Here is a 12,047-nt window from a genome sequence, read left to right as displayed (position 1 = left end):
TATTTCTCTCAAATGTCTCAACTTTTGAGGGAGCATGCATTTGGCATGCTGACTGCAGGAATGTCCATCAGAGCTGTTGCCAGAGAATGTAATGTTAATTTCTCTACCATAAGCAGCCTCAAACGTCGTTTTAGAGAATTTGGTAGTACGTCCAACCAGCATCACAACCGTAGACCACGTGTAACCATGCCAGCCCAGGACCTCCACATCCGGCTTCTTCGCCTGCGGGATCTTCTTCGCCACCCAGACAGCTGATGAAACTGAGGATTATTTATATCTGTAATAAAGCCCTTTTGTGGGGAAAAAGTTATTCTGATTGGCTGGACCTGGCTCCCCAGTGGGTGGGCCTATGAAATCCATAGATTAGGGCCTAATGAATTTATTTCAATTGACTGATTTCCTTATATGAACTGTAACTCAGTAAAATCGTTGAAATTGTTGCATGTTGAATTTTATATTTTTGTTGTGTGTGTGGATATCTATCATCTATACCTCTATCTTATGACAAGTATGTGGACACCTGCTTGTCTAACATCTCATTCCAAAATCATGGGCATTAATATGGAGTTGGTCCCCCCCCCCCTTTGCTGCTATAACAGACTCCACTCTTAAACCCCCTCTACCCTCCGTTCTATTGACGAACAACATACAACCACTGGAGAACAAACTGGACGAGCTCCGTTCAAGACTATCCTTTCAACGGGACCTGAAGATCTGTAATATCCTAAGTTTCTAGGAGTCGTGGCCAAACAAGGACATTGATTTTTCTACGCATCGGCAGGATCGAACGGCAGCCTCGGGTAAGCTCAAGGGGGGGAGGGGCGGTGTGTATTTCGTTAACAGCTGGTGCATGATCTCTAATATTAAGACAGTCTTGAAGTTCTGCTCGCCTGAGTTAGAATAAGCTGTAGACCATATTATTTACAAAGAGTTTTCATCTATATTTTATGTAGCTGTCTATTTACCACCACAAACCGATGCTAGCACTAAGACCGCACTCAATGAGCTGTATAGCAGAGGAGGCTGGTGGCACCTTAATTGGGGAGGACGGACTCGTGGTAATGGCTGGCGCTGCATCATTGGAATGGTATCAAATACATCAATCACATGGTTTCCATGTGTTTGATGCCATTCCATTAGCGCCGTTCTAGCCATTATGAGCAGTCCTTCCCTCCACATCCTCCACTGCTGTATGTCCCCTGTAGCTCAGTTGGTAGAGCATGGCGCTTGCAACGCCAGGGTTGTGGGTTCATTTCCCACGGGGGGCCAGTATGAAAATGTATGCACTCACTAACTGTAAGTCGCTCTGGATAAGAGCGTCTGCTAAATTACTCAAATGTAAATGTAAAATGTATAGGGCCATAAGTACACAAGAGAATGATCATCCAGAGCCGGCGCTCCTAGTGACCGGTGATTTTAATGCAGGGAAAATGAAATTGGTCTTACCTCATTTCTACCAGCATGTCACCTGTGCAATTAGAGGAGACAAAACTGTAGATCACTTTTACTCCACACACAAATGCATACAAAGCTCTCCTTCACCCTCCATTTGGCAAATTTGACCATAACTATCCTCCTGATTCCTGCTTACAAGCAAAAACTCAAACAGGAAGTACCAGTGATGCGCTCAATACAGAAGTGGTATGATGAAGCGGATGCTAAGCACTGAGTTTAAGGCTAGAGCTGTCGCTTTCAAGGAGCGGGACACTAATCCGGACGCTTATAAGAAATCCTGCTAAGACCTCTGATGAGCCATCAAACAGGCAAGGTCGAATTCTACTACACCGGCTCTGCCGCTCGTTGGATGTGGCAGGGCTTGCAAACTATCACGGATTACAAAGGGAAACCCAGCCACGAGCTGCCCAGTGACTCGAGCCTACCAGGCATGCTAAATGTCTTCTATGCTCGCTTCGAGGCAAACAACACAACCATGAGAGCACCAGCTGTTCCGGACGACTGTGTGGTCACACTCTCCATAGCCAATGTGAGTAAGACCTTTAAACAGGTTAACGTTCAGACTGATTACCAGGTCGCGTACTCGGAGCATGGGCCAACCAGCTGGAAAGTGTCTTCACTGACATTTTCAACCTCTCCCTGACCCAGTCTGTAATACCTATATGTTTCAAGCAGACAACCCTAATCCCTGTGCCCAAGAATGCCAAGGTAACCTGTCTAAATGACTATTTCCCCTTTAGCATCTGTAGCCATGAAACAGATCCACAGATGATGCAATCTCTATTGCACTACACACTGTCCTCTCCCACCTGGACAAGAGGAACACCTTTGTGAGAATGCTGTTCATTGACTAAAGCTCACCGTTCAACACCATAGTAACCTCCAAGCTAAGGACCCTGGGACTGACCCTAGGACTGAACACCTCCCTCTGCAACTGGATCCTGGACTTCCTGACAGGCCGCCCCCAGATTGTGAGGGTAGGCAACAACATATCCACTACACTGACCATCAACACGGGGGCCCCTCCTGTACTCCCTGTTCACGCACGACTGCGTGGCCGCGCATTACTTCATTACCCATCATTAAGTTTGCTGACGACACGACGGTGGTAGGCCTGATCACCGACAACAATGAGACAACCTATAGAGAGAAGGTGAGAGACCTGGCAGTGTGAGACCAGCTGATCGTGGACTACGGGAAACATCAACATGGCTGTACACTCTTAGAAAAAAGGGTTCCAAAAGGGTTATTTGGCTGTCCCCGTAGGAGCACCCTTTTTGGTTCCAGGTAGCACCCTTTTGGGTTCCATGTAGAACCCTCTATTTTCTTTCTCTCTGCATTGTTGGAAAGGGCCGTAAGTAAGCGTTTCACTGTTAGTCTACACCTGTTGTTTACGAAGCATGTGACAAATAAAATGTTATTTGGTTAGAGTAGTTACAAAATTGCTCTTAAAACCTTCCCTTATCATTTTTCACTCACTTTTGCATCAAATGCAATTTTGTTTCTTCTTCATAATGAAATTATGTTGCATATGCCACAAATTAGCCTATAAAAAAAAGCAACACGATGGAGATGCGTGGGTCAGCTGTTTGTTCACCTGCACCCGCCCATAATTGCTAATAACATATCCGCAACCGCCCAACTATGTAATGAAGTGAAAATCTGAGGCCCGCACCCGACCCTATCCCGCAAATATAGAAAATGCACTGTATGGTCAGATGGCGTAAAAAAAAATGTGATGGGCCTATGTTTCTGCTTATTTCTGACATTTTGCTAGTCAACTTGTCTATAATTAGATACATGCAGCTTCTCTTCTGTCATTACTTGTTGAAGACTAAATAAACCCTGCTCACCAGAATGTCATAAATCGATAGAATGAATGCTTCAATCTAGTTGACATCGGTAAAGTTTGTTTTCTCTTTCATCTCTGTTTCTCTCTAGTTGCAAAGATGTTTAGGGACTGGGGAGAAAATTAAATAACTCAACAAAAAGAAATGGGAAAACATTTTCGGGTCAAATTTCCAAATGACATCAGTTTGGCCGGTTTTAAGGAAATTAAAAGCTGTTAAAACGACCCAACATGTTTTTGATAAGATTTCCATTCGGCTTGGATGAATATTATGTGTGATTTTAAAAATACTATCAGCTTTTATGATGCTGATAACGATGGCACCTTTACAGACATCCCTAACCATGCATTCATTCTCTCAAGATTCTGAAATATATTTCTCCACTCCTGTTCCCGAGTCAATTTACATTTGGTCTATAATTGTACTGCAAGATATGCTTAGATCTGCAGGAGTTAATATTATACTAGGCTACGAAGTTATAGATCTACAGTCAGTGTCCAGACTTCAGTTGGGCTACTATTCAATTTAACCCATCTGAACAGTACAGATCCCATGACGTGCCATTTTGAAGTCCCGGTCTTGTGACTGTCGAATTTGTATAGCGCCTCACAATCATCACACATAACGTAGCCGGCACCGCCATCATCCTCTTCTACCACTTAAATCTTTCCCAAAAATGTGACTACTGTTCTGCCCCTCCCTTCTATTTATGTTCATCTCTCCATTTCACAGCTTTTCGCTAATACTTTTTCTGCCAACGTTCCCAAAAGCATTTGGCAATTGGTGTGTATTTGGCATGCAACAGTTAGGTCCTAAAGCTTAGGCTTTAATGCCAGATAAAAATAATGAAAGAAAAACGACAATGTAGCCTATAGATGTGAATTCCACAAGAATTATACAATTGATTTTTTATGCAATGTTTTCTCTTTATTCAACCGCCCGCCACCCACCCGCCCTTCATCCACACAATATTTCATTACCCTAAAAAACCCTCCCGCCCCCGGAAATCACTACAACACAACGCATCATTGAACACCAAGAGACGACCAGAGAGGTGTGAAATTCCGCTCCGGGTTCAAGGTTGAGAACTAGATCGCAACAACGGAAAGAGTCGAGAATGTCCGAAGAGATACGATTGAGCACAGGCTTTGGGGCGCTGTCCACCACCGAAACCGCCTGAAATTATTATGCAATAGGTACTTCGATTCATGTGGTAAAAAAGTTGAAACTGAAAAAGTTATGGCTATTAGATGTTATTTAATCACAAACGGCAATTACTCAGAAGGTGTCAGAAAATGGCAGCAGCCCTGCAATCACTTGAAAATGTGAGGCGATTCTTTTTCAAATCTCTGACACCCAGTCACATTTTAGTCATTCTTATCCAGAGCGACTTACAGTTAGTGAGTGCATACATTTTCATACTGGACCCCCGTGGGAATCGAACACACAACCCTGGCGTTAGAAGCGCCATGCTCTACCAACTGAGCTACACATTTCCCTTTCTTTATTATAGGTTGTGTAAACCATAATCAAAACTAAGAATGTGCCAGTGTAGGCATACACGAGCTCACGAATCTATTCGAGACAATATTTATATATACACATCTAGATGCATCACCACAGCAAACCGAGACCAAGACGCACACTATGCTCGCATACAGTTGAAATAATGACAGCCATCAAAACATTAATCAGACTTCTTAATTAGATGAATGTCTGAAATTGCGTAACGATTGATTTGATTGATTAAAGGCATGTAATTCGGCAAAGAAAGGGTGTTGGCTTTGAGGCAGGCAAATAAAAATGGCCGTGTGAAGTTCCCACCCAATTATTCCACCAGAAATCCTACATGTGTGTAGGCTATTTGAGAACAATGTAATATCATCTTCAACATTCATCAACTCTATCACTTGGGTTGACTTCACAGAATCAACTAATTTGGCATTGACAGCACTCAAACGTTCAAACCAGCAGATATCGCCCACAAAAGGTGTCCAGTCTTAGGCTATATTCTATACCTCGGTTATATAGCCTAGGGGCTTATTTCTCTAAACTTGATAAAGCAGCTTGCGAGATCAAAGAATGAAGGGCCAAGGGACAGATATGTGCGATAAAACATGCCACTAAGATTAATTGAGAGAGGGATTCTCGAAACTGGTCAGTGCACGGTTTATTGTAGAGACAGACAAGCTCTCAGTGAAAGCCAAAGTGCATTAGCTGTAGGCAAAACAGGTTCCGTTTTCAGCACCATTTTTGTGAACAGCTCATCGATATTTTCCCGTAACCCGCAACGCTGTTGGTTTAAGCCAATAAATTACACGGCTAGAAGCGCTTCTCGCCAGTAAAGGTAATAATTACTTTAAAATATGACGGACCAAAGAACACTCTGTAGCCTATCCTCTTCGATCACAAGCTATAGACACTGTGTGTGTGTGTGTGTGTGTGTGTGTGTGTGTGTGTGTGTGTGTGTGTGTGTGTGTGTAGCCTCTCATGTGTAGCCTATCCATCACACACATTCAATGCAAAGAATTTCTAGACCGTGGCACTTACTTCATCTGTTTCACGATGGTACTTTTTCCTGACTCCCCAGCCCCTGAAGGGATGAAAAGAGACAAGGGGCTGTAAAGTACATAAATGCTGTGGTTTTAATTTATATTCATTTTCATAGTCAGATTAGCGTCTGGCTATAGAACCAGAAAGCGTGTGTGTGATTTGGACACTTCAGATTATGGACAAGAAACCAAGAAGCCGAGAGGGCCACCCCTCCTCCTGAAGCATCTTACCAAGCAGGAGTAGTTTTACGTCTTTCGCGGCAGTGACTCCATCTTCTTTTAGGTTTTTCTCAATAGCCTTGCTCCTGTCCAAAGCCGCTCTCTCCTCGGCGCTCAGTGTACATCCCATGGCTACACAACCTCTGATCTTCTTGATATCCAAAGTAACGGTTGGCGAGGACCGAAATATACCAGCAATTATTTTCCCTCTTTATACCTTATCCCTCTCTAGGCTGGCTGACTCGCTCTCGTTCTCCCTCTCTCGCGCTCTGTCGGCAACTAGCTAAAACATTAAAAAATCCCCCACGATAACGTTTGACACTTGTTTGAAAAAAGCTCTGGTCTTCGTATATTGCCCTCACACGGTCTCTTTTCGTCGGTGTCGTGCTTGGTCCGCGGGCTGTGAAACTACTGGGCGGCGGCGACGGCTGCGAGCGCTCGCATCGTTTAACTTAGCTCACAATGTAGGGGGAGAGTGCACTTGGGCTCCGCACTCAGGCAATCTCGCTGACGTCAGGACCAAACAGCGCAAGAGACATGCTCGAGCCACCATCCTGGTGGCAGAGTACGGTTATGCATTGCCTGTTTGACAGTCTCAAGTTAAAATAATTGTCTTTATTCTACAGGAGTTAACTTTTCGGACAGGGATTTCTGTAGATTTCCAGTTGTGTCGTATGTCTTCTGATATGCAAAGGAAGCAGAACAGATTGTCTGTCTGGGCTAGGTGTGATCTTATTAAATCATAATTGGCTTGTAATTAACTTATTATGCAAATAGCACGCAGTTCATCTAATTATGGGTCGGCAGGTAGCCTAGTGGTTAAGAGCGTTGGGCCAGTAGCCAAAAGGTCACTGGTTCGAATCCCCTAGGTGAAAAGTCGATGTGCCTTTGAGCAAGGCACTTAATCCTAATTGCTCATGTAAGTAGCTCTGGATAAGAGCATCTGCTAAATGAGTACATGTAAATGGCTGGAGTACATCATCATGAAAAAAGCATAAGGCCTATCCTCTGATATAAGCAACAGCATTTGATGAAACACGTATTTAGTTTAGAAACACCAGCACAAATTTTGCATAGATTTTGCATTCATTCATGATTTATTTGTTGTGACAATTAAGTTATTTTACAAGGCCATTGAATGTAGGTCACATGAAATGTATTATTCAATACAGTAGCCAGTTGAAGCCAGTTGCCCTGCTGTTCAGTGTGCCATAACCAGCCTCTTCTAAGGCTACATGTGCAGGCCAGATCTTTGCAGACTGCTCATAACAGTGCTCCCCTACAGCACACACATTCATCTGAATGACTGAAAATAACTTACTCTAGTGGCCTCCTATATTACTCTAGTGCCCTTCTATATCATTACTGAGTCTCTGAGGAACAACACCTGTGCTACAAATTGATGCATCGGGTACACTTCACTACATACAGTGCCTTCAGAAAGTATTCACACCCCTTGACTTTTTCCACATTTTGTTGTTACAAAGTGGGATTAAAATGGATTTAATAGTTTGTTTTTGTCAATAATCTACACAAAATACTCTGTCAAAGTGTGGGGGGGGGGAATGTATTCATGGAAAATAAAACACTAATCTTGATTAGATAAGTATTCAACCCGCTGAGTCAATAAATGTTAGAATCACTTTTGGCAGTGATTACAGCTGTGAGTCTTTCTGGGTAAGTCTCTAAAGCCACATTGGCAGTTTTGAAGTGACTCAAATCCTATTTTTTGCATATCTGAATCGAATCTGTTCTTTTTCCTGCAGTCTGAACAGCCAAAAAGCACATGAAATCAAGTATTTTAAGCCACATTTCAAACCACCTTCGTAGGTGGTTTGAAATAAGACACAAATCTGATTCCTGGCTATACGACTTGTCTGAATGGTTAAACTGATTTATTTGCACTCAAGTGGTTTTTAGACTTATTTGGCATATCTTGTTGCTTGCTAGCTACTATGACAGTTTTGTGGTAGCTAACTAGCTTGTTAATTCTTTACAAACAAATTAGTGAATGTGCTAAACAGCAACCTAGCTAGCTAGTTGACTACTGTGGCTAGCTAAAAAGGACTAGTCTTTAAAGTTGGATCATCTAATCCTTTTGAGGCTTTAAAAGTGTTCTTAAACTATGATTTTTAACATTCAAAGCAACTGGGAAATGTCCATGGCACGCATTGTTGTCACCTTAGCTTGCTACATAACTTCTGAGCGATAGGAAGCACAAACACCACCACCAATCGGCCTACATCACTGTGCACACACCAGTCATTACTATGACAACTAGTGTAGACATGTCAGCAAATAACTGCTGTCTGAACACACACACCCGATTTGGTCACTTGTAACTTGCTGTTTGGACAGTCAGTATTCCAAAATTTGAAAAAGAAAACAGATTTGAGCATTGAGGCCTGCAGTGTGAACAAGGCTTAAGAGCTTTGTACACCTGGATTGTACAACATCTGCCCATTTATTCTTAAAATTCTTCAAGCTCAGTCAAGTTGGTCATTGCTAGACCGCCATTTTCAAGCCTGCCATAGATTTTTAAGCCGATTTAAGTTAAAACTGTAAATAGGCCACTCAGGAACATTCAATGTCATCATGGTAAGCAACTCCAGTGTATATTTGGCCTTGTGTTTTAGGTCATTGTCCTGCTGAAAGGTGAATTTGTCTCCCAGTGTCTGTTGAAGAGCAACCTGAACCAAGTTTTCCTCTAGTTTTTCGCCTGTGCTTAGCTCTATTCCATTTTTATCCTAAAAAAACTCCCCAGTCCTTGCTGATGACAAGCATACCCATAACATGATGCAGCCACCACTATACTTGAAAATACAGTGCCTTTGGAAAATATTCAGAACCCTTGACTTTTTCCACATTTTGTTACGTTACAGCCTTATTCCAAAATTGATTAAAGAAATTAAAATCCTCAGCAAATGTATAAAAAATAAAAAAACACCTTATAAGTATTCAGACATTTCAGCTTTTCATTTTTAATTAATTTGTAACAATTCTAAAAACATCATTCCACTTTGACATTATGGGGTATTGTGTGTAGAGCAGTGACACAATCTAAATGTAATCAATTTTAAATTCAGGCTGTAACACAAAATGTGGAAAAAGTCAAGGGGTGTGAATAATTTCTGAAGGCACTGTATTACAATTTGATAGTTCTCATATGGTGAATTTAGCATAGATTTCTGGTCTATGTTCTCCATTTTGACAGTGAGTGTTCCTTTCATCATGAAAATAGAGAGAATTGAAACAACACATAAGCGTCTGTGCGATGATTGAACTTGGTAGTGGATGTCCGCCAACACACATCATTACACAGTAGTCAGCCAGCGCTTGTCTTCTGTCAGCCTATGCAGATTACAATGCATTCAATCATATCGGTGCAGCCCCTAAATACACACTCACACAAGGATTCTTAATCATAAACATTTCAGGTTATCTTTTATGCTCTCCTTCTCTTTCTGAAACAGAGTGATGTAACAGATATGTGCAATGATTTTCCTCATCTTCCTTTTCCCTTTCCTATGACTTTTTATTTAATTTTTATTTTACCCTTATTTTACCAGGTAAGTTGACTGAGAACACATTCTCATTTACAGCAACGACCTGGGGAATAGTTACAGGGGAGAGGAGGGGGGATGAATGAGCCAATTGGAAGCTGGGGATGATTAGGTGGCCATGATGGTATGAGGGCCAGATAGGGAATTTAGCCAGGACACCGGGGTTAACACCCCTACTCTTACGATAAGTGCCATGGGATCTTTAGTGACCACAGAGAGTCAGGACACCCGTTTAACGTCCCATCCAAAAGACGGCACCCTACACAGGGTAATGTCCCCAATCACTCCCCTTGTTTTCTTGTAATTTAATTTAATCCCCTATCTTGTGGGAGTCTCACCTGCTACGTCATGGTGATCTCAACAATAGGCTGACCTGGGACCTGCTCTGGGGTCCTGTATAGAACAAATTAGCAGGTGACCGGTCCATGCGAGAGGAAAGAAAGCTGATTTAATGATGAAGAGTTATTTTCTCTTGTTTGATTTTCTCATACACTATTAGTCCCCATGAAAAACCTCAATATTTCTATGGAACACCATTTGATCTTTGTGTGGATATTGCTGGTATGCTGCTGACAGCGTCTTCCTTAAATCAATTAATAGATGCTATCAAGATTACTCTCAGAGAGAATGAAAAGGAGCTTTACACTTTCACAGTGATCTAGGCCAGCTTACATCTGCCTGTGGATATACATTGTATGTGATTTATCAATATGAAAAATACATAGTGTACAAAATATTCAGTATCCTTTTGATTTATTGCACACACATTATCACTTATTGAACAAGACTGGGAAGCTGATATAAACAGCAGGCAAGAGAGCAAAGTAATAACAGTTGAAGGAAGGAGACAGGAGTATTATGCTCTCTGCATTACATTAGACAGAAGAGCAATCTAATCTCCTGCTCAGGAATCAATTGTGTGAGAGGGTAGGCTACCACATGATAGCTGGAATGGCCAACTTTAGTGATGATAAAAAAATTGTCTTGACAAAAAAATTGTCTTGACTGTGAGTGAATGCCAATCATCTTTATCTATACGCATACAGAACAATTGGACAGAGTAAGAGTTCTTATGAAAAATCCCCTTTTCAAAAACAAATCTATGTAACAAGCTTTGGTAATATATTTGATCCTGTTACACAATGAATACATCTGATATGATGCAAGGTTTCCAGGAACCATGCAAGAGGCAGCCACGGGCAGATAAAAGGGAGCTAAACAACACTCGATGAAACGGATTCAGTGCATTAGATGAAAATGATCCTTTATTCTGATATGATATGCCTTTTTCATAAGTAATCAAATATACATTTGTATTGATGGAAGGATTATTTCCTAGGGGTGAATGTGTGTGTGTGTGTGTGTGTGTGTGTGTGTGTGTGTGTGTGTGTGTGTGTGTGTGCAGCATGGAAGGATATTGGTTAACAGTCAGAACTTATCATGTTAATGCATCATAGTCACCATATATTCCAGCCTTTTGGTAATATAGTGTCCTCAATACAGATTTATTCAAAATAATTCACTCTAAGGAGTTCATCACATACTGTTCTCAGCAGCAGCCCAATCCAAAATAATGACATCCTAACAGTTACTAATTTGACCTATTCACTGTGAAAGTGCCAGAGGTCAGATTTGATCACATATCTCCATCTCTATTTTCAAAGTGGATGGAAGTGCTAATTTACAACAATTTACTTTTTCGACATCCTGCCTAGGCCTACTTGTTCAATCTTTGGAAATTAAATCAGACCAGAGGATTGTAACTTTAGCGGCAGTGTCTGAAGGAGCGCTGTAATAGATCTCTGAGGGCATGATGAGCAACATTCAGCCTTTGCCAGATGAGCAGCAGTGTCCCTGAGAGTGGGATGGTCATGGAGTGACAATCTCCCTTCTGTAACAGACAGTATAATTATCTCCAGACCATTGAGGCTTCTCCCAGATACGTTTTTTAATGAATTGTCAGAAAGCTCCAGTCTGAACATTCATAATTGTTGTCCTTTCCTAAATTCTTCAACCTCTTCTGTAAACTTCTCTCTTCGACCTCTGACATGCACTGTCAACTGTGGGACCTTATATAGACAGATGTGTGCCTTTCCAAATCATGTCCAATCAATTGAATTTACCACAGGTGGACTCCAATCAAGTTGTAGAAACGTCTCAAGGATGATCAATGGAAACAGGATGCACCTGAGCTCAATTTCGAGTCTCATAGCAAATGGTCTAAATACTTAAGTAAATAAGGTATTTCTGTTTTTCATTTTTAAATACATTTGCAAACATTTCTAAAAACCTGTTTTCGCTTTGTCATTATGGGGTATTGTGTGTAGATTGAAGATTTTTATTTATTTAATGCATGTTAGAATAAGGCTGTAACGTAACAAAATTTGGAAAAAGTCAAGGGGTCTGAA

General features: G+C 41.5%; 1 protein-coding gene across 1 annotated transcript in view; it reads right to left on the bottom strand.

The window, feature by feature from the left end:
• LOC121531859 (guanine nucleotide-binding protein G(o) subunit alpha-like) overlaps positions 1 to 6,556 on the bottom strand; it is a 157,340-nt gene extending 150,784 nt beyond the window's left edge. Inside the window, 2 exon segments of the mRNA XM_041837376.2 lie at positions 5,856 to 5,898; positions 6,089 to 6,556. Of these exon segments, the coding sequence (XP_041693310.2) occupies positions 5,856 to 5,898; positions 6,089 to 6,206 (161 nt within the window). The 5' untranslated portion in view covers positions 6,207 to 6,556.
• Positions 6,557 to 12,047: the final 5,491 nt, after the last annotated feature.

This window comes from Coregonus clupeaformis, chromosome 19, assembly GCF_020615455.1.
Source record: "Coregonus clupeaformis isolate EN_2021a chromosome 19, ASM2061545v1, whole genome shotgun sequence".
In the NCBI taxonomy this organism is placed as follows: domain Eukaryota; kingdom Metazoa; phylum Chordata; class Actinopteri; order Salmoniformes; family Salmonidae; genus Coregonus; species Coregonus clupeaformis.
Note: the sequence above shows the minus strand (reverse complement) of the source record. Positions and strands in the feature narration are given on the sequence as shown.